The 26043-nt window shown below is 45.6% G+C and overlaps 1 protein-coding gene across 1 annotated transcript in view; it reads left to right on the forward strand.

The window, feature by feature from the left end:
• Positions 1-12691: 12691 nt before the first annotated feature.
• LOC119403403 (uncharacterized) overlaps positions 12692-26043 on the forward strand; it is a 29824-nt gene continuing 16472 nt past the window's right edge. The window contains exon 1 of the mRNA XM_049418312.1: positions 12692-15415. Within this exon, the coding sequence (XP_049274269.1) occupies positions 15272-15415 (144 nt within the window). The 5' untranslated portion in view covers positions 12692-15271. The remainder of the gene's footprint in view (positions 15416-26043) is intronic.

Below are 26043 nucleotides of genomic sequence, written 5' to 3' on the forward strand. Positions count from 1 at the left end.
AGGTCAAGTTTTATTTTTAAATTTTGCGCCAAAATTTCTACGCGTGACGTCACGAATTTCTAAGCGTATATTCTTTTGTTATTTCACGTCATTGCTCAACAAAATGCCCTTAAACTCGGTACGTTAAGTCTATGGCCCCCTCACAAGACAATGTACTTCATTTCTACTGATAATGAAACACGTAGACATTTTCAAAATATATGAAGTCAAGGCTTTTGGTTCGGGAACTTCGAGGTGGCGTGGTCCCATGCGTCGTACCAGCATGTTCGCATTGCTCGTCTTCTCGAGGCAAAGAAATAGGAAAGAGTAATACACAATTAAGAGAAAAATCGTTTTCCTCCTTGGTGTCCCTTTAAAATTCCGCGTACAAACGATATGATTCCTTCCGGCGATTCATAACAGCAATTAGCAGACGGTGGTTATCGTTTGTGCTGTCGCAACCACCAGAGAGGTCATCGCACAGCCACAACCATCGTCACAGTGGTATAAACATCGTCGCATAGCTGCCGCAGCAGCAGAACACCTGGTTCAGTTCAGTTCAGTTCAGTTTATTATTCATACAAAGGTTCATGGTTAGTAGTATGCAGACAAGGGTCCCAAGTCGAGTGACTGCAACGGGACCCTCGGTTAACAATAACACAAGAAAAATAAATTAGGCAGCATGTGAAAATTACAGAGCGCAAATGGAAAGTATATAGTGAACGATTTAGCAAAAAAAAAAAAAAACCTTCCATGCTATACAAGTGCACAAGAATTAGTTTAGATTTAAATATACAGGGGATAAAATACAAATTTAAATTACAAATACTTAGGAGCTTTGTACACATATATTTACATAGTAAATAATTATTGTTGACAAGCTAATCTTACAATATAATTTTTTTTATTTCACGTTTGATTGTGTGCAGTGATGATGGTGATTTTAGCGTGTAGGGCAAATTATTCCATAATTTAATCACCGCAAAGGAGGATGCCATTTTGCATTGTTGGTGTTACATATAGGTAAAAGGAAGTTTTGATTATGGGCAAACCTAGTGCTATTAGTCTTTGTGAGTAATCTAGGATCAATTAATGATGATGATTAGTGGTGTTTTGTGGCGCAAGGGCCATGGGTGGCCAAAGAGCGCCATGTCTATTGTGTGGTGTTGGCGATGACCAATGATTTCGACGACAGGGTGTATTATGGCTGTATAGAGGCCTAAAATCACGCGCTGTAAATAAGCGTAAAAGGGGTGTATAGAGTATAAAATTATGGCAGTGACAAGTGATGTGATCTATGGGTGTGGGTTGAATGACGAGTGAGTTGGTATTTACAAGTGAGTAGCGGGAGAACAGCACGAACGCCTCCTCAAGGCCTTTGAGCCCAAAGGCCGGGAGGCAGGCGCTTCCTTTGATAGAAACCGCAGCAGCAGCCTCAATCACGAGGCCGCGCTACGGAGCGCCTGGAAAAATTACGTTGAAATTATGTACACTTTTTAAAAATTCAAAGAGGGACTGATATTTAAAAAACATGGTTGATCCCTCCGTCATAGGAATCGGAATAACACGAAAGTAAAACGTGCCCTTGTAGAAGTAACTGAATGTTTACTGTACATTGATATAAGAGAGTTTGCACAATGTATACTGATGTCTGACAGCTATAGCACCGTTTAACGTGGATACACGCACTTTGATGCCTGGTGGTACATCTCCATGCCGACGACTAACGTCCATGTTCAATGATTAAAGAAACGTTTGTAGTATCTATAGTAGTTAACGGTGAAAGCGTAATCTTGAACGAGTTGTGATAGCCAGAAGAGCGTCGAAGATTGGACGCAGAACTTGGCTGCCATCCTGCGGCATGTTAATATGCGATTGAACACCACGGCCACACTAGAGGGAAACGCAAAGCGCGTCGTGCCGCTCCGGTAGCCCGGCCGCAATTTTTCTCGGGGCGAGGGCGTACGCGGGGAACGCGGTGTGACAGCCAGGTGAGGCAGACGCGCCTCGCAGAGCTATTTTTGGTTTGATTAGCGTGATGCTATGAACGAGGCCGACGCTTTTGCGACGCTTGCGTTAAGGTCGCCACCTCGCGGTGTGTTAAGGCATTGACAAAATTGCACTTCTATTGATAACGCGCCGAATCGGACGAACGTGTAACGCGTTGCTGGTACTGATTGCGGAAGCCACAGTAATGATGAATTACTCTACTTTGCCGCTCCCAGAGGGCGACACCACCCCGCCAACCGGGAGAGTGGTAGATATAAAAGGCGCGTTTGTAAAGCGTCTAGAGTCTGTGACCGTGGCGCAGTGGATAGCGCGCCCGGCATATGTAGTTGCGGACCCAGCGGTCGTGGGTTCGATGCCCGTTGCCGGAACTTTTTTTCTTTGCCATCTGATCGTGTACATTTTTTCGACGTCATTTCCGTGACGGAAATGCGTCACTCAAGTCTTGGTGGAGCCCGGCATAAAACACTTTCGTGTTAAAACGGGTTCTCTGCCAATGAGCATAGTAGGATAAAGTGGTAACTGCAGGTGTGCAGATGAAAAATGCTTTCTCCTGAGAGCGTCTAGTTCCGTGCATTGTAGTAGGGTGTGAAGTACGGTTAAAGGATCGCCACAGTAGTCGCACAAAGGTGGATCGCCTCCGGACAAAAGGTATGAATGTGACCTGTATGTGTGGCCAATCCTAAGTCTGCAGAGTGTAACTTCTGTGTGGCGTGACTTTGATACTGGTGTCCAATTACCTAGTTGCGGCTTGATAACATGCAGTTTATTTTGTGTGTGCCTATCCCATGTGCTCTGCCAAAAGGCCCTGATCTCTCTTTTGAGGAATGGTTTTAAGTCTAGCGGAGGGAGAGCTACGGCTGTATTGGGACTGTTTTCGTGGGCGGATGCTGCTAGCTGATCCGCCAACATGTTGCCTTGTATCTCGCGGTGCCCAGGCACCCAGCACACTACGACATGTTGTTTGAGGGAGTAGATCGTGCATAGAATAGAGTATAGCGAGACAAGGACAGGATTTGTGTGCTTTGTCATAGTTTTTAAAGCTTTCACTACACTTAAAGAATCCGTGTATATCACTGCCTTTTGTAGTTTCAATTGTTTTATGTGTTTAACTGCCGCAAGTATCGCGTAAGCTTCTGCCGTGAAGATACTTGAATCAGGTTGCAGAATACCGGAATCGGAAAACGATGGACCAACGGCTGCGTACGACACAGAAGTGTTAGACTTTGGGGCATCTGTAAAGAATTCAGGGTGTGGGTACTTGTATTGTAATTCGAGGAAGTGTGTACAGATATGCGCAAGTGGCGCGTGCTTGGTAACTTCGACGAAAGAAACATCGCAGTCTATAAGCTGCCACTGCCATGGCGGGAGATGGGCAGCGGGAGCCATTAGACAGTGTTCGAGAAGTGGCACACCCATTTCTTCAGCTAGGCCCCTCACACGAAGTGAGTAGGGCTGTCTCATAGAAGGACGGTTGTGAAAAAGTTCAGAAGCAGACAACTCATTGATTGTAGTGTGTGAGGGGTGTTCATTGTTTGCGTTCACTTTGAGGAAATATACAAATGATAGGTAAGATCCCTGGAGGTGTAGCGACCACTCATTCGATTCGACGTAAAGGCTTTCCACAGGGCTGGTGCGAAAGGCGCCCGTAGATAGTCGAATGCCTAGATGGTGGACAGGGTCAAGCATCTTTAGGGCGCTTGGTGTCGCAGACTGATAGATTATTGTCCCGTAGTCCAGGCGAGTGCGTATGAGGCTTTTATGCAAATTCATCAGACACTTCTTGTCACTACCCCACGCAGTGCGTGACAACACTTTTAGAACACTCATTGTTTTTATGCATTTGTTTTTTAACTGTTTAATGTGTGATACGAACGTCAGCTTCTATCCAGGATAAGGCCTAAGAATTTGTGCTCCGTCTTCACGGAGAGATGTTGGCCATGCAGCGCAATGTCTGGGTAAGGATGAAGGCCTCTCTTTCGAGAGAACAGGACACAGGTGCTTTTTGGGGGATTAAGACTGAAACCATTCTCGTTTGCCCATTTAGAGATCTTGTTCAGACCTAGCTGGACCTGCCGCTCACACATGGAGAGGTTGCAGGATTTAAAACCGACCTGTACATCGTCGACATATGTGCAATAAGACATATTTTGTGGTATGCAAAGACGCAAGGAATTCGTTTTGATAATAAAGAGCGTACAGCTGAGTACACCACCCTGTGGCACTCCAGTTTCTTGAAGGAATGGTCTTGACAGAACATTTCCTACTAGGACACGGAACGTACAATCCGACAGGTAGCTCTCTATTATATCTAGCATTCTACCACGTACACCAAGGTGGGACAGGTCTCTTAATATTCCAAAGCGCCATGTCGTGTCGTAAGCCTTTTCCATATCGAGGAACACAGAAAGAAAACTGTTTGTGCACGAATGCGTCACGGATTTGTGCCACGCAACAGGTGGTCGGTCGTGGATCTACCCTCGCGAAATCCGCACTGGTACGGGTCAAGTAGATTGTTTGTTTCCAGGAAATGTATGAGACGGCGGTTTATCATCTTTTCAAAAAGTTTGCACAGGCAGCTTGTTAGTGCAGTCGGCCTGTAGCTCGTAACGGAGGATGGATCCTTATCCTGTCTAAGAATAGGAATGACAATGGCCTCTTTCCAAGACGAGGGGATTTGGCCGGAAAACCAGATAGCATTGTACAAGGAAAGTAAGGTTCTTTGCGTTTCGGCAGGTAGGTTTTTCAACATGTCGTATACCACACGGTCAGAACCTGGGGCGGAATTACTGCAGCTGTTAAGCGATACGTGGAGCTCGGCTAAGCTGAGGGGTTGGTTGTATGCATCGTGTTTTGTACATTTCCGCTCTAGTTTTTGTTTTTCTACTCTTGTTTTGTACCGTTGGAAGACTTCTGAGTAATGCGCGGAACTAGACACTTGTTCAAAGTGTGCGCCGAGGAAGTTTGCCTGGTCTTCCAAGGTGTCGCCTTGTGTGTTGACTAGAGGAAGTGAATGTACTTGCCGCCCTGCTATCCTACTAACCATGTTCCAGACTTTAGCCTCCTGTGTATACGAATTGATCCCCGTTAAAAACTTCTCCCAACTTTCTCTTCTTGCCTGTCGGCGCGTTCTCCTGACTTAAGATTTTATGTTTTTAAAACTGTCAAGGTTCTCGGCTGTCGGAGAGTCCCGAAGCAACCTCCATGCTTTTTGTTTTTTGCGCGCCTTCCGGCATTCATTGTTCCATCATGGGACCCGTCGTTTGCCAGGCAGTCCACTTGTTTGTTGGATACATTTGGTGGCAGCATTAATCAGGAAAGCTGTAAAATAGTCTACAGCTGCACCTATACTTAGATCACACATGTCTGTCCAACTTAAGAGAGTCGTCTTACGAAACTGTTCCCAATCGGCTTTGTCAATGTGCCATTTGGGAACCTGTGGGGGACATTCATTTAATATTTGTGCGCTCAGAACTATAGGAAAATGGTCGCTTCCGTAAGGGTTATTAATGACCTTCCATTGAAGTAAGGATAAAAGCGAAGGAGATACAATGCTGAGGTCTATAGACGAGTAGGCACCGTTAGCGAGGTTATAGTATGTTGCCTCTTTCTGATTCAACAGACAAGCACCCGAAGAGAAAAGGAATTGTTCAATTAGCCGACCTCGCGCATCGCAGCGAGAGTTACCCCATAGACTGCTATGTGCATTGAGGTCCCCAAGAATCAGATAAGGTTCTGGTAGCTCATCTATTATGGACTGGAATTCGTGTTTTTGCAGGTGGTAGTGTGGAGGAATGTAAAGAGAGCAAATGGTGACGAGTTTGTTCAAAAGAACCACTCGAACAGCCACTGCCTCCAGGGACGTTTGTAGTGGTAAATGTGTACATGCTACTGATTGGTTGACTATAATGGCTACACCACCGGATGATACCATGGCATCATCTCGGTCCTTTCGAAGAATGAGGTAGTTGCGTAAAATGTTCTTGTGTTGTGGTTTTAAATGTGTCTCTTGTGCACACAGCACTTTTGGATTGAGTTCGTGAAGGAGTTCTTGAATGTCATCGAGGTTTCGCAGAAGGCCTCGGATGTTCCACTGTAATATTTGTGTGTGCATATTAACGATAAAAAGGTGCTGTGTGTACAGTAAGGAAGTGTGGAGTGTTCAAGTGAAATACTGTTTTAAGAGGCAGGACGGTCGTCCGGCCCCGCTATTGGCTTTTTTGTTTTCTTGGCGCGGTCCAGAGAACTGCGCCGGTGTTTCGGCACCAGGGGTGCCGATGCCGTGTCCATTGCCTCCTCGGAGGCACTGGATGCCCGCAAGGTCGGGCTAGTGGCTCGAGTTTCGGGCCTCGTCTGGCGTGACGAGGCCTTGAGACCCGACGGCCCTGGAGTCGCCGGTCCCTGTTCGCTAGTTGGCGGAGTAGACTTCACTACTGCCGCCGTGGGGGCAGGCGCCACAGCCGATGGTTCGCTCTGCGCAGACCGAGGGAGTGGCGGGGGCCGATGCGACGCGGCCCCCCGGCGCGCCGCATCAGCGTAGGGTGTGCTGTGAAAGGGTGAGCACCTTTTACGGGCTTCGCGGAAAGAAATGTTCTCTTTGTACTTCAATGTGATGATGTCCTTTTCTTTTTTCCAGCTTGGACACGAACGTGAGTATGCAGGATGGTTGCCGTTACAGTTGACGCAGTGTGGTGGCTCAGCACAGTTGTCGGAGGGGTGGCCTTGTACACCGCATTTAGGACAAGTTTGATGACCACGGCAGCTGAGTGATCCGTGGCCGAATCTCTGGCATTGGAAGCAACGTCTGGGGTTAGGAATGTATTGTCTGACATTTAATTTTATGTAGCCTGTTTCAATGGTTTGGGGAACAACACTGCTTGCAAATGTGAGAATCAGGTGTTTCCGTTGGGATTTCTTTTCCTTCTCTTCTAATAACAATTCGTTTCACATCAGTTACGTTCTGGCTTTTCCATCCCTCTAGCAGTTCAGCTTCAGACAAGTCAAGGAGGTCTACTTCAGAAACGACACCGCGTCAGCCGCAGACGCCAGACGCCAGCCGTACAATGCCGCTATAACCTAATATATTATGTCCAAGAGAGGACACATATACACGGTTAACCCGGGCCGCCTACGAAAATTGGGGAAGTAACAGAAGAGATTAGGAGACAGGACAGCGAGGAAAGAGGATAGGAAAGCGAAAGATCAGAGAGGGGATAGGAAAAGGCGACCGCCGATTTCCCCTGGGTGGGTCAGCCCAGGGGTGCCGTCTACGTGAAGCAGGGGCCAAAGGGTTGTCTTGCCTCTGCCGGGGGGCCTTAAAGGTCCAAGCACCCGGCATCGGCTCAACCCCCAGGATCCCCTTTTCCCCGGACACGGCAAAGCCACGCAGGGCGGGGCGTGGGAGGGGGTCGAAACCCCCCCGTTAGCTCGGGTCCGTGGTGTCGCTACACACCAAACGCCTGCTTCCACAGACGCCCCTGCGGGACTAGGATCAATTAATTCACACACCAGCTGCTTGTTAAGTTGTTTAAATAACATTATGATTAAGTGAAAACTAAACAAGCCAGACACAGTAAGAATGAAGTTACCCTGAAGCAGTGGGGTAGCAATAGAATAAAAAGACTTTTGGTAATAATGCGAATGACGTGATTCTGGATGTGCTAAATGGATGAAAGATGAGTGTTATATGCATTTCCCCAAAAAGTAATGCCATAGGTGATGTGACTATGTATGAAAGCAAAGTATAAAGATAATAAGGCGTCAAGTGAAAAAATGAACGAGCTTCGATGAGTGCTCTTATACCGAATGCCATTTTTTGTTTAACGAAAACAATGTGGTGAGTGAATTTCGAATAAGGGTCTAATTTTATGCCTAGAAAACACACACAGTCAGATGAAGGAATGAAATGGTAGTCGATGAACACTTGTGCTATGAATGGGAGCATTTTTTGAGAAGTTTTAAAAGCGATGAATGAGTTTTTAGAGGGTTTAAAATTAAGTTGTTTAAATGACACCATTTAACAACATTGGTCAATTCGTTGTTTAGCTGATACGATCAGAGTTGTTAATGATTCATTTGACATGGAAATAGTCGTATCGTCAGCGCAAGGAATAACTTGAGAATCAGTAAGGCAGTTAGGCAAATCATTAATGTAACTACAAAATAGTAAGGGCCCAAGTATGGAACTCAGTGGTACCCCTTCATTAGTTATTTTAACGTTAGAATGAACACCCCGTATGCAGACTGATTGTTCGCGATCAGGAAGGTAATTTTTATGAAGGTTGATCATGGACCAGTGATACCCAAGCACTCCAATTTTGTAAATAAGATGGTATGACTAATAGTGTCGAATGCTTTCGTGAAATCAAGAAATACAGACCCGGCGAAATTACCGTTATCTATGGAAGAATTTAAGAAATCAGTTAATGAAAGTACTGCTAAATACGTAGAGCTACCTGCACGGAAACTGAATTGACAAGGCTTTAGCAACCTAAATTTGTTAATGTACTTATTATTGAGTTTCAAAAATAATTTTTCAATAACTTTGCTGATTGATGACAAAATAGAAATAAGGTGAAAGTTCCGGACATCTGTCATATCGCCTCAAATCAGTGATTGTTTGCATGTGGAACATTAGGGAGCACTGCAATTACAGCGTTTAGGTGAGCATGTCGCATATAATTTTTTTTATTCCGCGGGCATCTGCAGTAAGCAGGGAGCAATAACACTTAAAACACAAGAAGTTAGAACTGTCTAACTGGATGTTTTACAAACCGATCTACAACTTTCTAAAATAAATTTTTTCGCTCAGCTTTGTTGCCTTAAAAGTTGGTTGATTACTCTTGCCTAAATAAATATTAATAAGCAGAATGGTACAATAACTTCATTCTTCGTGCAATAGTCACAAACATTCTTTTGGCTGTATCGTGATAGTCTATATGCATATTTTTATGTTTGGCTAATTTAGAAAAAGCAACCTCTAAACGCAAATATTATATTGCATTTTTTGTGCATATGTGGTCCAAATTCTGAAATGAAAGGTTGATGAGTACAGCGCTCACTCAAAGGAAGTTTTATTTTGCATGCTTATATATGTAGCAGCTGCAGCATGACACTTCATGAAAAGTTTTATGCCCACAACGTGATAAAATGCTTCTTGAGAATTGTATTTCCTGATGAGAAGTGCCACATTTTTTAAAGAAACAAATAAATATAGTGAACTGAAAATAAATGTTACATTAAACTGTGGCAGTCATATCACAATGCTTTTTGCCATAATTTTTGGTACAGTAGGGTATGCATCGAAGTGTGGTAAGTAACTTGTGGGTAGATGTAACAAACAGACATGGTTTTCACTTAAAAAGTTTATTGTCATAGCAAAGATTTGCATACACTGATAGTAATGATTCGAATTTGTAGGCGCAAACAAGACACGGACGAGAAGGGAGACACACACACAGGGCGCCCTGTGTGTGTGTCTCCCTTCTCGTCCGTGTCTTCTTTGCGCCTACAAATTCGAATCATGCATTACCAACACGCCCAGTTGCTCACTCTCACATCTGATAGTAATGGTGGCAGTTCAATCTGTAAGCATTACTTCAGGCCTGAGCACAAGTTCACAATCAAAGTACAGATCAAGAATCTGTGACGATGCAAGGTCGGTTGGTTTGAGAAGTTTTTCTTCTCCCGTTTTCTGGACAACATAGGACCAACGGTGTCTGTTAAACAAGGTATTCCTGAGTACACTCACAAGCAAGAACACATTGCCACACTATATGTACAGCTGTGTGATCTGTCGAAAAGTAGGTAGCGTGCCCTTCTGTAGAATGACTACATCCTTCAGTTTGTACGGTAACTGTTCCACTGTCACAGAACTGACTTGCCACACAGGAACGCCAGGTGAAACAACTTCAGTCATGCATGGGGCCAAATCTTCCTCTTTCAAAGACCAGGGCTTTGTTGTCTGAATGGAGTTGTGAAACTCTGGATTACAAAGTTCATAGCTCTGCAGTAACTGGTGCCTTTCTGCGATTGTCTTGCATATATTTGTGAAATTTTGGTTACGTGTAGCAATAGCTTTGACATACTGATGTTTTGCCTCATAGCGCATACACCAATATTGCTTAAGCGGGCCAAGTTGATTGATGAGTCTCGGGTAATGCACTGGGAAATGAAGTTTTGGAATTATATGACCAGGATACAGACTCGCAAAGGAAGACAAAAAGTAGCCAATGTCATCCTGCAGACATGCAAGGTGGTCATGTGGAAGGGTGTCAGCAAATATCAGGTCAACAATCTTTCTGAGAAGCAAGTACACTTCCCAGTGCTCATTAAGTTCTGGGACTTCGTCTCCAAGCATAAGTGACAGAAACCTAAAGAGGCACCACTTCTGCGATACAGTGCCTTTATATGGTGCTTTCCCCGTTAGAAAGTGTTTTTCTACAGCTTGTGGTTTGTTCTTTCTGTCATGTGCACCGAAACTGAATGTTGTAATGCAATCTACGTCTGAGTAAACTAATCTCATTGCTACTGTCGAAGTCTTGCAAAGCATGTTTCAGAACATGAGGTATGCTTCCTTCAAGAACATTGTCCATCAGGTCTGGTGGAAGCTGCAGTGTTACATCGAAGTACATCCATTTCATGGGATACAGTGCTAAATGCGGCAGAAGGTGCAGTGCAAAACCTGCATGGCCAGCCCCTGTTAAAACAACATGTAAATCCTCCGAGCCTATTCATAGAAAGGTTGTCCCCACAGAATGCAACAAGGATTGCTTTGACATTTATGGTAGCAGAATTTATCCTTACTGAAAAGCCAGTTGTTTCTAATGTCACTATGTCAGAAACAAGAGGTTTCAAGATCATGCCATGCTTGTCAGCAAGCCTGTATGGCGCAACAAGGGCTACGTGTATACAGCGTAACTGTAACCTATGGCAAGCATGTATGTTGAGCACACTGAAGTACATGACAACTACTTTGTGAATGCCCCGTTTTGACCACAGGGGGTTCACAATTTCTAGTTCATCACTGTACAGAACGAGAAATAGCGTGTATTGCGCCCCATTTTCTAGAAGTGCTGAGAGTTTTTCCTTGAACAATAAGGCATCATACAAACTTTGAAGAACTAGCGATGCCTGTCCGGTTGAAAAGTTTTCATCCAACTCTTCTCGAAAAGTCTCGGACATCATCAGGTTTTCAGGGACTCGAGGTATGGAAACATATTGAAATGTCTCGTTAACTTCTAGATGGTGTTTCTCCGGTTTCACGTAGGGAAGATGCTCCTTGGCAAAATTTGCTCTCTGTGACTTGGTGATGGCACTCTGGAACACATCTTCCGGGAAGTCACACGCAAGAAACTTTTCCAATTCTCCTCCAACAGATTCTATGGGGATGTTCTGTTGAATCTGCGAAGCAAAAGCCGTCATCAGTTCCGTAGAGGTCCACTTGAAGTCTTGAAAAATAATTTCAGTGACAGGGTGTGGCAGCTTGTGGACCTCAGCAATCCGGAAAAAAAGTAAACACATCTGTTTTCTTTTTCACTTTTAGTGCGAGGTCGTGTACTGTGTCACACGAGCGAATGGTCGCACCACAGGCAGTTTCCCGTCCATCACTGGTATCTTCCGCAAAGGAGTTTGAACAAGGCATTTCTGTGTCGTCGAAAGCAGTTCCGTTTGTGGAAGCATCCAGCCGCGGCACTTCAATATCACTTTCGTCAACATCGATCCTCTGTTTAGCATCGTCGAGGTCGACGTAGCTTCTGTGGCAGCGATAGATGTGCCTACGGTATGATTCATACTCCCCATATGTTTTTGCACATCCGTGCACACCACACATAACAGAAAAATCCGTGTCGTGGCGATGATCCCTAATGTGTCGTACGACCTTGCAAAACTTCGCCGAAGAAAACGTACACCGTGGGCACATATGCATCGCGTTCTCTAGGTTTACTCGCGTACGCTATGGCGATTCATCTCCGCAGCACAATATACGCGCACAGGGCCTGAAACAAGAACGGCACAGCACAATGAAAAATCAGCCTCCGCACCTCTGCCGAGCACATCTAGAACTCCATGACAAGCGCAAAAACGATGATAATGATCTAGCCACCTAGCCGCCACCAGCCTTTACCCTTTGAAGCTGGCGATACAAAGGATAATCGGTTCTGGTGTGAATAAAATATGTAACATCTTCTCAGGAATTACTCAAGATACGGTTTTTTTTTGCGTATGTCTATAGGCGTACATACGGGAGCCGGAGAGGGGAAAGCAGAGCATCCCCTCTATTTTGAGAGAAATATAGGTCGCACGGGTTGCCACCTTTGCAGCCTCCCCAGACCAGGGTGCTTATTTCTCCACCTCTGTATCTACACGCCGTGGCATCGTGCCTCTGACCGCGCAATCTTCCCGCTCCCCCATTCCTCGCTGAACTCAGAGGCTGAGTTCAGCGAGCGCTTACTAGCAACTATCACGCAGTGATAGTTGCAGTTATCCTGCGTTATATATATATATATATATATATATATATATATATATATATATATATATATATATATATATATATAATTACTCAATCCACCCCCCCGCCCCTGTTTTTACATTTTTATACTTCACTGTGCCGGCCCTTGCAGGAATAAATTTCTTGATTGCGGCCCGCTAGCTGAGGTGAGTTGTAGGGACTTCTGATCTGCCCGTGGTCACCCATTTTTTATTATCACTGCATGCCTCCTGGAACCCACGAAATAAGTTACTGATTCGCCTCATTCCACTTAAAATGTCAAGCTGAAGAAGACTGCGATATCATCATTAAGTCGCCGCAAAATTAATGGAAATTTTAATGGCCTTACAATATGAGGGGCGCAATCGCATGACCAAAGTTCGGTATGCGCTGACGTTATATCTATAGTGAAAAAGAATTTAGCTCACGGCTTAATGCATCCTCAACGGTCAATTACAGTCTTCTAGGCAGGTGGATGAAATAATGTACGCACGAAGAAAAACAGCAAACTGCCCGCATTAATCATGATTACGAACTTGCGACAACTTCATGCACTATCCTTCAACACACCAAAAACAACGTGGGGGTGTTCAGCCACCTTAATGTATGTTCGTGCAGGTGATGCAGAATTTTATTATTTCGGGGAAGAGGTGTTCGACTGAATACGCCAATCTTGCGGGAGGTGACTGTTACATATAGCTCAGTGCGCCTTCAGCAGAAGTTGTGAATTCAGATAAAACTGGTTCATTGAACACGCTCCAGCAGTGCAGTTTTTGCTGGCTCTACCGCTCATCATCGGAGATCATGTGGCTATATTGCAGCATATGGACTATAATATTAACCTAGGACGGCGCGCATGTCCAGCGGGTGACATGTTCTGGGTATGTACGTTTTAATAAAGCTTTCAGCTTACAGTAGTGCTGTTGTTGTTCTTACTCTTGTCCAACCAACTCTTGTCCCATCCAACTAACTGAGATTTTTCATTTTTCTTCACGGTTACAAACTCTAAGAACTCGGTTGCATGGAACGTAGGCGAAAGCTTATTGGAAATATATTAGGTTTTACGCGCTCACCATGCTAGGCTGCATGCCTTTTTTCAGAAAACGGCGTTTCGAAACGGCCGGACAAGCGAAACACACCTGAAATTGCGACGGTGCCACTACGAGGGCTAAAACCGTTCACGCACAAAATTTACACGAGTATTATTAGCATGATGACGGCTTAGGTAGCACCGTAGCACTCTGAATCTGTTTATGATCGCCATTTCTGCTTTACCGGCATGGGCCCTGATTTTCTTGCAGCTTGGTTGTGCGCTCATTGTATGGCGCGAGCTTGTGGCTTGCAGCAGCTAAGCTATCCCCACAGTTATCGTTTTATTTTTGCTGCTTCCACCATTTATAAGCACAGAATTTGGAAAAAATGACGAGGTTCTGCCAAAAAGTGCCACAGCTCGCAAGCGCCAGTGGCGTGATGCGCCGTCTACCGGCTGTAGACAGCGCGACACTCTGTTTCCACCTAGCCACTGCAAATAGCACTGGTCTTTTTTTATGCACCTTGTCAAACACATTTTCATCCATGCTGTCAACTGTCAATGAATGGACGAAGGCCACCAATACCGTCTCCGCTGTAAAAATATTCGTGGCGCCGCCAAAAATGCGTTGTGACGTCGGCTTTTGTTCTGTTCGAGCAGCAGTACAGAACAGAGAGGACCGCCTGTTTGCTGCTGCTACTGCTGAACGAGCGTTGCCCATACTCTAACCTCTTTGGTGTTGCCCGGGTAACTTTCAGCATGACGCATATCCTGGTGAAATGGAAAGACGAAATGAAATGGGATGTGTATCCCATTAATAGTGTAGCGGACACGGCAGTCGGCCTACGCTTAATGCGGGACCCGGGTGCCACCTTGAGATGTATAAAGCAGGACTTCGTTAACATCAGCTGGGATAATTACAAGCCGCCGTCGCCAGCGAAGTATTGGCCGTGGGTAAGTACTGTCAACGTTGAGCAGAACTGCTTTACTTGTAAAATGAGCTTGTAAAACATTGCTAAAGCCAACGTAGAGCACGTCTATAACATGTGCTGTACCACGTGCACACATTAGCGCGTGCATGCATATTGCAGTGAATGCAGTTGTATCATCCAAGCTACGGCCGGCACTATCGCTTCTACGGCAAATATTATTGCAGTCTGCGCGGCCAAGAAGCTCTGGAAAAAGATCTGTGCACCGAATTGCATGTGCATCGATGAAGATACACGTGGGGGCATGTTTCATGGTTCTCTCTGACGTTGCATAGGTGTCTTTTGTTTTGCCAGTGTTAGCGGTTGACCCGTTTCTGAAATCTGTGCCGTGCCGCTTCTCACTGCAGCCAAAGTATCGACAGTCGTGGCCGCTCACTCCGATTTTTGCCCCGCAGAGAACTAAGACCGTACCCTGACTGTCATATATGTAATACAAGCTGGAAGGTGCTTGATTAGACTTCGCTTTTGTGCCTCCGCAATGCAGCAGTGCACGTATTTTTTACATTTACATTGCTGAAAGTGATCCTTCACCTCTATAATGCCGCTACATTAGAGACGTTAAAGCGAGAAGAAAAAACCACAAAACAATGGAAGGGGTTTGTAAGCATGTAACAACACTGCTAAAATCCGCAACCCCCCCCTTTTTTATGCATGTGTTCCCTTTGTGGTGTTTTACAATTAAGGTTGCAGTCCATTTTAGTTGGGCTTGACATTTCAGGCAGTTGTTTTCACGTCATGGGCCGTGTTTGATACCAAGCCACGTGCTTCTGAAAAATGATCCCACCTACTGGGCATCACCTTGAGGAGCAAGTGGCCCTATTCACCTTATCTTTTTGCATGTTCACAGGGAGCCTAGCCTCAATGGAGAGGAAAAGAAGCCGTGCAGCAGCACGTGCCAGTAGTGACAGCGAAGACAGGGTAAACTTTCTATTTCAGAATCTTCAAATCCCATGTAATGTTATTTCTTTAACCAGTGCATTGCATGCCCTAGCTGTTGCCTGTTGCCCCATAACAGTGGATACATTAGTAAGTAGCTGAATAGTGCACGAGCCGACTTGAGACTAAATTTTTACACAAAGAAGCAAAAAAAAGTAATGTTAGCCTTGAACATGTGCATGTGCAGGCACTGCAGTTCATGAGGTATGACGTCAAATTTCTGCTGTAAGTTAACAAATTCACCTTGAAATAATTGATCAACAGTTGTGATGACACATGTTGCCTTTTTGCTTGACAATTCAAGTTTCTGCAATCCCTTTGTTAGTGTGTTAGCTGCCTAAATAACTGTTTCATGTGCACATACACAGCTGTGCAATGCAAAGTGAGAATAATTGGTCTATTTCAGCCAGCTATCGTACCCTCCACAAAACATTAATGGAAAGAAAAACATCAGGGAAAGAAACCATTTATCTTCCTTGAATTGGTAAAAAAAGGATAAAAAATTCGTAAACAGGGGGTGGGTGCTGGAGCAGATGTTTTTACAAGCGGACTTGTCTTTTTCAAGGCTGCAACTGAAAACAGTTGCAGTTGCAGCTTGAAGAAGCTTGAAAAAAGGTTGCAGCTTGAACAGTTGCAGCCTTGGAAAAGACAAGTCAACTTTTTTAACGTCAGCTCCGGCACCCGCCACCTTTTTATGAGTTTCTCAATGCAAGCTTTCATCTTCCCCTTCTTGCCTTTCTAATAAAAGGGTAGTGGCGTGCAAATGCATGTGATTCTGGTCCTTTGTAAGTGAATGGCAGCGCATAAAAAAAGGACGCAGAAAGAAAGGATGCAGAAACGCGAGTGCTGTCAACATGAGCATTCAGCGCTTGTGTTGTCACTCTTTCTTTCTGCGTCCTTGTTTTTATGCACTGCCATTCACTTAAAATTTGCAACACCAACTTACCAAATGTTGTACCCTTGTACTTGAAATTTCTGTGGCAACTTTTTAATCGTGTGTTATCATGTCTTCTTTCTTCTTTTGACCAGCTTAGTATCTGTTCTGTATTAAGGCATAAAGTCTTTTTTTTTCTTCATACATTCAGTGAAAGCGGTTTTTGTGAATTATATTTTCCATCTGGGGCACTGTTACATGTTTGGCCTTACACATGTGAAAGTTAGCCCTGTGCATCAGTCAAACAGAAAGGTAAATATGGTTAGCTACATAAGAGCATTGTTGACAAGCCTAGCCGTAATACGCATGTCAAGTGGTGCTACGTACACTCAAATAAAATATAGATTAAAAAGGGAATCCTTTCGTCTCACAACAGTTACCATCATGTATCTTGCATTCCTTTCCTTGCATTATCGCCGTGCACCCGACATTTTCAGGTCATGAACTGCATGCACGCTATTGGCATCACTTATCACTCTATAGGAAAGAGGCCAGTCAGGAGTTTTCAAGAAAGGAAGTGCAAGCAACCTTTTTATTTTTTTATTTTTAGAATGTGGGTGTCACATAAGAGCAGTATTCTACCGCTGGTGTTGTGTAGGGCAGGAGCGCGGCGTAACCCGCGGCGGGCCGACGGAGAGGCCGAACGACGGGAGGGCGCGCGGAGTGACGACGCAGAGACCGAGCTTCGGCGAGACTGACGGGAGACTGCTCTCCCGCGTTTATTGCAGGCGGTTTTAAGGAGCGAGAAGAAAGGTTATTGGTCCGCGAGGCACGGGTCACATGACCGGCACGGCCACGCCGGATTGGTGGTAGCAAAGAGGCATGGCAGAGACCTAGCTCCCCCATGTAGCATGAATAGAGAGCACAACAGCACTGGTGTCTCAGCATGGCACCAGGGGTCACACGACACAACAGCTGGGCCTACACATATGGTGGTTTCTTGAACAATATACTAAAGGGGTACTGACACAAAAAATTTAGCCTCGCCTTTTTTGCTACAATGTGTTGCTGGGGGCCTGTTAGTCATGACACGACACATTGTTTGGTGCAGCACGCGACAGATAATTAATTACAGGCCCCTCATTATCGACCAGTTTCAGTTTCCGTTTGAGAGAGCTCCAAAAACGATAAGCCACCGGGTGCAACTATCGCCACCTAGCGTGTGCAGCTCTTGACCACGTCAGCACACAGAACTGTGACACACTTCCGCACGGTCCGCATCAAGAATTACTTTCGAATAGGAAATGAGACTGCAGTGTCGCCAAACACAAAACTTTCAAAGCATGTGCCACGGCCCCCTCACTCGCAACCAGCCGCCGAGAAGTATAGACAGCAGGAACAAACGCGGCAAAAGAAAAATGGCGGCTATGACGTCCTCTTAACTTGTTTTATTGACGGCAGCGTGGTGACGGGAGGGAAGCAGGGGGTCCCCAAAGGGTCCCCCTCGAGGGTGTCAATGGCACGGTGGAGTCGAGGGCTCGTGGAAACTTTAAAAATAATTTAAAATACTTTCCAAGCTATATTCGCTGTTGATATTTTGCAGATGATATACGAATGTTCACGGCAATCGACCCCACAGGCTATCTCGGCCGCGAAATTTTGTGTCAGTACCCCTTTAAGCGTTAAACAGAATGAGAAGTGCGGTCTATCCAGCTCCTGCTGATGGCCCCTATGAGTCAGTCTTGCTGTTCAAGAAGAAAAAGCTGGGCCAGTAAACAGCCTTGATCAAAGACTAGGGAAGCAAACTCTTTTGTGTTCACCACATGCCTCTGCCTTTCCTTTCTCTCTTACCCTGCACACCACTTTGCATTAAATGAGACGTGACATTGCCAATGTAATTTTTAACAAGCCGTTACGATCACCTTGAGCACCTTTAGCTGCAGTGTGGATTTGTGAATGCGCTTATAGTGACAAAAGCTTTTTGTGAACGAGAGCTTTCAGTTAGAAAATGGACTTGCAAGAAAACCAACTTACAAATTTTTGCGAAGTGTCAGTTGCAAAGGACAAAATACCTCACGTTATTCTCCGTGTCCATATGTTTTCACACATTGTTAAAAAGCTAGCCAGTGTGTGCGACAATGGTTTTTATTTGTTTCTCTCAGTATGCGAGCTCTAACTTCAGCTCTATAGCTTAGGGAACGCAGGCATATGTAAGAAGCACATTAAATGGCTCATTGATTTTTGCATGCATGCGGTATGAGCAAGCTTGGCTAAATTGTGGTTGCGTGTGTGTTTGCCAGACACCACTTGAATATAAGAGTACAAATATGACTTAAAGGGAGTAGTGCCATCAAATTTTGAGGCTATAGCAAGCCTGTTGTGTTTGTGGGTTTCCTTTGTATGCAAGGACACTCCACACGAATGGTCAGAGACACCAAACGTATTTTAATTCACTTCCAAAGTGCACATAAATGCTCATTTTCCTGATCGAGACCCATCGCTAGTGCATCCAACACTGACGTAACTGTAACACAGGGGATAAATCTTCCGAGAAGTGAGGATTGTGGATCACGTGACAAAGACGTCACGCATTAACGAGTTGGCATGACCTCCCTGCTCATCCTCGGGGAGGACGGGGACCTCTTGACTGACAAAACAAACTATCCCCCCTGCGGCAGGGGATATAGCGGAATTTCGGGCAGATATTTGGCTACATTGTTGCACTCTGCTTCGGCAGAGAGTGGCAGCGTGCTGATGGTTTCGTCGTCAGCAGCTGGGGAAACTGGCTGTACAAACTACCAGAACAGTCTCGTAACACTGGTCTTCCCCTCCATTCGCCTAGTCCGTGTGAGCAGGACACATTTCTGGGGAATTCTCTCTGCGAGCTGACGTCACTAGGCTCTGGTTTTATCTCCTCAGGATTTATCCTCTGTGTGAATGTTGTAGTTACGTCACACCAGATCTGTAGTGACGTGAGTGACCTCTGCAACGTACATTCCGTCAAAGCATCTGTTGCTACATCAGTTGTGGCTGCTCCAGCTAGCCATGCCAACTGTCGGTGTGTTTGTTTTGCTGGTGCTTGTGTGGCACGTGTGTGCAAGAGCAGACGATACTCAGCACGACGCGCATCACACACAGCTTTGTGTGGTCACGTGACTAAGCCACCTACACTGCTACGTCACTGCCCAACTGGACTCCCAGTAAACGTAAGTGAAAATTGCCCACATAAGTAAGGCATATTAAATATTTCGCGAGAATACATGAATCTTGAAAGAACATACGCTTGGGCATGTTGATGATTCATTCAAACTTTTTAGCGTACAAAGCGACAAGGAGGAAAAGTGATGCGGACACAGCGCTGACTTCCAACATATGATTTATTTTTCCAGTCGTAGCTATATGTATACAACAGAGAGCAATGCATGCAGGCGCATTGTATGTGAACATTGCATGAAAAAACCACAGATGCATACGTGCATGAAAGTTATGCACTCAAACAAACTGATACTGGATGCCCCCCTCCCTTAAGATTAAGAGGTCATTCCTGAATGTCATTTCCGTCGAGCCACTCTGTTAGCCTTGCTTAAAAAATCAAGTTCTTTTCTCGATATGTCTTCGGAAAATGCACGAATGCACGAGTCTCCCAGACTTGCGATCTTCGCCGCTTCAATGACCTCGCACGTCATTTGCATCTGGCTTCTTCCTATCACAGTGCACTGCAAATATTACACCCACACTTCCTGCAGTGGAAAGCCAAATGGTCCATGCCCCCAGTTCGTACATTATCTTCATGTTCATGCAGCCTGTCATTTGCACAACGTCCCGTTTGCCCTATGTAACAGCAACATTGTTTATGAGTTACCGTTGTCCTGTGTTAAGAAACACATAGGGCAAACAGGATGTTGTGCAAATGACAGGCTGGTTGAACACTCGGATAAAAGTATGAACTGGAGGCATGGGACATTTGGCTTTCCACTGCAGGAAGTGTGGGTGTGATCCCATATATTTGCAGTGTACTGTGATAGGAAGAAGCCAGACACAAACGTCGTGTGAGATCATTGAAGCGGCGAAGATCGCAAGTCTGGGAGACTCGTGCATTCGTGCATTTTCCGAAGACATATCGAGAAAAGAACTTGATTTTTTAAGCAAGGCTAACAGAGTGGCTCGACGGAAATGACATTCAGGAATGACCTCTTAATCTTAAGGGAGGAGGGCATCCAGTATCAGTTTGTTTGAGTGCATAACTTTCATGCACGTATGCATCTGTGGTTTTTTCATGCAATCTTCATATACAATGCGCCTGCATGCGTTGCTCTCTGTTGTATACATATATCTACGACTGGAAAAATAAATCATTTGTTGGAAGTCAGCGCTGTGTCCACATCACTTTTCGTCCTTGTCCCTTTGATGATGATGATATATGGTGGTTATTGGCGCAAGGGCCATTTGATGGCCAAAGAGCGCCAAGACATGATAACGAAACTGAACAATGGTCATGTTACCTGGCTGTATAGGGGCCTAAAATTCCTCGCGCTAAAGGCGGGTAAAACATATATGTAATAAAATCATGAGAGCGACGTGAAGCATGGGCATGGAGAATGAATGGCAAGTGGTCATGATGGTAAAACAATAGTGATATGGTGGGAGCACGAATGCCTCCTCAAGGCCTTTGAGATCAAAGGCAGGGAGGCAGGTGCTTTCTCCAGTATAGCTACCGTAGCAACAACCTCTTTTCAGAGGTCGTGCTACGGATTCCCTGGGTATATGACGTGAAAACTATCGACGTCTTTAAAAAACGCGAACAGTGACTGATGTTTAAAAACGGCTTCCCTACCGACGAACATTGATGGGTGTAGTGGTAATTGTTGCCGGTAGGGTAGTAGGAAGTGTCGTTTTCTAAGCGTTTCTAGTTCCTTACACTGTATTAAAATGTGAATTACGGTTAGTGTTTCACCACATCTCTCACACATGGGTGGATCACCACCAGATAGAAGGTGTGAGTGTGTACTGTGTGTGTGTCCTATTCTTATCCTGGTAAGTGTTACTTCTGTGCGGCGTGACTGTGTTACTGACGGCCAATACGCGATATGTGGCTTGATAAGATGAAGTTTATTTTGTGTTTGCGTGTCCCACGACCGCTGCCAGTGATCTCGGAGCTTTCTTTTAATGAAGGGTTTTAGGTCGAGTGCAGGTACAGCTATGGATGTATCGGCGGTAGCATTTTCGTGGGCAGAAGCAGCTAGCTGGTCCGCCAAGACGTTTCCTCTAATTTCGCGGTGCCCTGGCACCCAGCACACTACGACATGCTGTTTGAGTGCGTAGACCGTGCATAAAGTTGTGTAAACCGAGACTAGGACAGGGTTCTTGTGCTTTTTAAGATTTTTCAGAGCTTTCACTACGCTTAGCGAATCAGTGTATATCACTGCACTTTGTAGTTTATTTTCTTTAATATGTTTGATGGCCGCAAATATCGCGTATGCTTCAGCTGTAAAAATACTTGTATTGGGGTGCAGAACGCCTACATCTGAAAAGGATGGGCCAACCGCTGCGTAGGACACAGAAGTGTGAGACTTCGAGGCATCGGTAAAAAATTCTGGGAAAGTGTACTTGTGTTGGAGTTCAAGGAAGTGTGTACGGATATGTGCAGCAGGCGCGTGCTTAGTAACTTCCATGAATGATATATCGCAGTCTACGAGTGTCCACTGCCACGGTGGGGGGTATGCAGCGGGAGCCACCAGACGGTGTTCAAGAAGCGGCACACCCATTTCTTCAGATAGGCCCCTCACACGAAGTGCGTAGGGCTTTCTCATGGCAGGACGGTTTTCAAACAGGACAGAACTGGACAAATCATTTATAGTAGAGTGTAACGGGTGTTCGTTGTTCGCGTTCACCTTGAGGAAATATACAAAAGATAGGTAGGACCTCTGGAGGTGTAACGACCATTCGTTTGATTCAACGTAAAGGCTTTCTACGGGGCTAGTACGAAAAGCACCCGTAGAAAGGCGAATGCCTAGATGATGGACAGGGTCAAGCATCTTCAAGGCGCTTGGTGTCGCAGAGTGATAGGTTATCGCCCCGTAATCTAGGCGCGTGCGTATGAGGCTTCTATAGAGATTCATCAGGCACTTTCTGTCACTTCCCAAGGTAGTGCGTGACAACACTTTCAGAACATTCATGGTTTTTATGCATTTGTTTTTGATGTACTTGATATGTGGTATAAAGGTAAGCTTCGTGTCTAAGATTAGCCCTAGGAATTTATGTTCTGTATTTACCGACAGACGTTGACCATACAGGTTGATGTCTGGATCGGGGTGAGTGCCTCTCTTTCTGGAGAATAAGATGCACGTGCTTTTCTGTGGATTTAGTCGGAACCCGTTTTCCTCTGCCCATTTAGAAACCTTGTTCAAACCAAGCTGAACCTGCCGCTCACACATAGCAAGATTACAAGACTTAGAGCCGATCTGCACATCATCGACGTACGTAGAATAGAACATGTTACGCGGGATGTACAGTCGCAGCGAGTTCATTTTGATAATAAAAAGTGTACAGCTCAATACACCACCTTGCGGAACTCCTGTCTCTTGGACAAATACTCGGGACAAAACATTGCCCACTCGAACACGGAATGTCCGATTGGACAAGTAACTATCGATTATGGTGAACATCCTACCTCGTATACCTAAATGTGAGATGTCTCGAAGTATGCCAAAGCGCCATGTGGTATCATAGGCCTTTTTCATATCGAGGAACACAGATAGAAAGAATTGTTTGTGGACGAAAGCATCACGGATTTGTGCCTCGATACGTAGCAGGTGGTCAGTTGTGGATCTACCTTCTCGAAACCCGCATTGGTATGGGTCAAGTAGACAGTTCGTTTCAAGGAAGTGTAGGAGTCGCCTGTTTATTATCTTTTCGAAAACCTTGCACAGACAGCTTGTTAGGGCTATAGGCCTGTAATTGGAAACTGAGGATGGGTCCTTGCCCTGTTTTAAAATAGGAATAATAATAGCTTCTTTCCAGGCAGAGGGGATCTCGCCGGAAAGCCAAACAGCATTGTACAAGGAAAGGAGGGTTTTTTGGGTTTCAGACGGCAGGTGTTTCAACATTTCATATACAACACGGTCGGAGCCTGGGGCGGAATTATTGCAGCAATTAAGCGATGCTTGTAGCTCAGCTATGCAGAAAGGTTCATTGTATGCTTCGTTATTTGTGGATTTGCGCTCTAGTTTCTGTCTTTCGATTCTTGTTTTGTATCGTTGGAAGGCTTCAGTATAGTGCGACGGGCTCGACACCTGTTCGAAGTGTGCGCCGAGGAAGTTTGCCTGGTCTTCCAAGCTGTCGCCTTGTGTGTTAACTAGAGGAAGTGAATGTGCTTGTCTGCCTGCTACCCTACTAACCATGTTCCAGACTTTAGCCTCCTGTGTATATGAATTGATACCCGATAAAAACTTCTGCCAACTTTCCCTTCTTGCCTGTCGGCGCGTTCTCCTGCCTTGGGACTTTATGTTCTTAAAACTGTCCAGATTCTCAGCTGTCGGGGAGTCCCGAAGCAGCCTCCATGCCTTGTTTTGTTTTTTGCGCGCGTTTCGGCACTCAGTGTTCCACCACGGCACACGTCTTTTGCCGGGCAGTCCACTTGTTTGTGGTATACACTTAGTTGCAGCATCAATCAAAAAAGCAGTAAAATATTCTACTGCTTCATCCATGCTTAAAGCACACATGTCGTTCCAACTTAGGAGAGCCACTTTACGAAAATGTTCCCAATCTGCTTTGTCAATTCGCCATTTGGGAACCTGTGGAGGACATTCATTTACTATTGGTGTGCTGAGAACTACAGGAAAGTGATCACTTCCGTAAGGATTATTAATGACTTTCCATTTGAGGAGGGGTAGAAGTGATGGAGATGTGATGCTGAGGTCTATGGCCGAGTAGGTATTGTTGGCGAGGCTATAATATGTTGGCTCTTTTTGATTCAGAAGACATGCGTCGGAAGAGAAAAGGAAATGTTCAATAAGACGACCTCGCGCATCGCAGCGAGAGTCACCCCATAGACAGCTATGTGCATTAAAGTCCCCAAGTACCAGATACGGTTCTGGAAGTTCATCTATTAGTGATTGGAATTCATGTTTCTGAAGGTGGTAGTGTGGAGGTATGTAGATAGAGCATATGGTGACGAGTCTGTTCAAAAGAACCGCTCGAACAGCCACTGCCTCAAGGGACGTTTGTAGTGGTAAACGTGTGCATGCTACTCCTTCATTAACTATAACGGCTACGCCACCAGATGACGCTACAGCATCATCCCGATCCTTTCGAAATATAAGATAGTGGCGTAGAAAATTGGTGTTCTTAGCTTTTAGGTGTGTTTCTTGTACACACAGCACTTTTGGCGAGTGTTCGTGTAGCAACTCTTGGATATCGTCAAGGTTTCTTAGAAGACCTCTAACGTTCCATTGTAGAATTTGTGTGTCCATTTTGGGTGTAAGTTAGTGCTGTGTGTACTGGAAGAACTATTGCCTTAAGTCACAGAGCCCTTTCCAGGCCCTGTGATGCGGGCTTTTTCTTTTTTGGCGCGCTCCAAGGAGCTACGCCGTTCCTTCGGCGCTTGAGACGCCGCTGGGCTTGCCGTTGTTTCCATCGCCTCGGCAGAGGCGCTGGATGCCCGCTCGCGGCTTACGCGCACGGGTGTCAGAGATTTGAGGCTTTCTGCCTGAGCAGAAGGCCCTGGGCCTGCAGATCCAGAGGCCTGCGTGCCCTTTAGTTGCGGAGCAGCACGGGCTGATTCCGCTGAGGGGGCGGACGGCGCTACCGCCCGTCCACTGTGCGTGGTACGCGCGGCCGCCGCGAACTTTTGTGGCACTGCCCCCGTGCGTGCCACATCCGCGTACGAATGACCCTGTGCAAAAGAAAGTCGTTTGCGCGCCTCCCTAAAAGATATGTTTTCTGTGACCTTGAGTGTGATTATTTCCTTTTCCTTTTTCCACGAAGGACATGTGCGAGAGTAGGCGGGGTGCCCACCGTCGCAGTTTGCGCAGTGTGGGGTTTCGATACAGTTGTCAGCAGGGTGTTCGTGTGAACTGCACTTGGCACAGGTTTGGCGGCCACGGCAACTCTGAGAGCCGTGACCGAAACGCTGGCACTTAAAGCAACGGCGCGGGTTCGGGATGTAGGGTCTGACCTTTAGTTTCAAGTATCCTGTTGCGACATGTTCTGGTAGGGTGCTTGTGCCAAATGTGAGGATTAGGTGCTTTGTCAAGATTTCTTTGTCATCGCGCCTGATTTTGATCCGCTGGACATTTATCACATGTTGTTCACTCCAGCCCTCGAGGAGCTCCGCTTCTGTAAGGTCGAGAAGGTCTTGATCTGATACCACACCTCGCGAGCTGTTGAGAAAACGATGCTGGGTGATTGAGACAGGTGTGTTTCCCAATGAAACAAGTTTAGACAGTTTTTCGTACTGGGTTTTGCTTTGAACTTCAAGGAGGAGGTCTCCGCTAGCCATTCTAGTTGCCTGGTAACCATGGCCCAAAGTTTCAGTAAGGCATTTTGACACAACGAAGGGAGAGATTGTTCTGGCATTCTTATCGAGTGTTTCACAATGGATGACGTGGAATCGCGGGAAAATTTCATTTCGCTTTAAGAATAGGTTAGCTGTATCTTCGGTGCGTCCCCTCTTTGTGCGAGGACGATCACTGAGTCTGGGAAAGGAAGTGGAGGCCATAAGATAAGTGTATTTTCG

This window comes from Rhipicephalus sanguineus, chromosome 8 (genome assembly GCF_013339695.2).
Source record: "Rhipicephalus sanguineus isolate Rsan-2018 chromosome 8, BIME_Rsan_1.4, whole genome shotgun sequence".
Taxonomy (NCBI): Eukaryota; Metazoa; Arthropoda; class Arachnida; order Ixodida; family Ixodidae; genus Rhipicephalus; species Rhipicephalus sanguineus.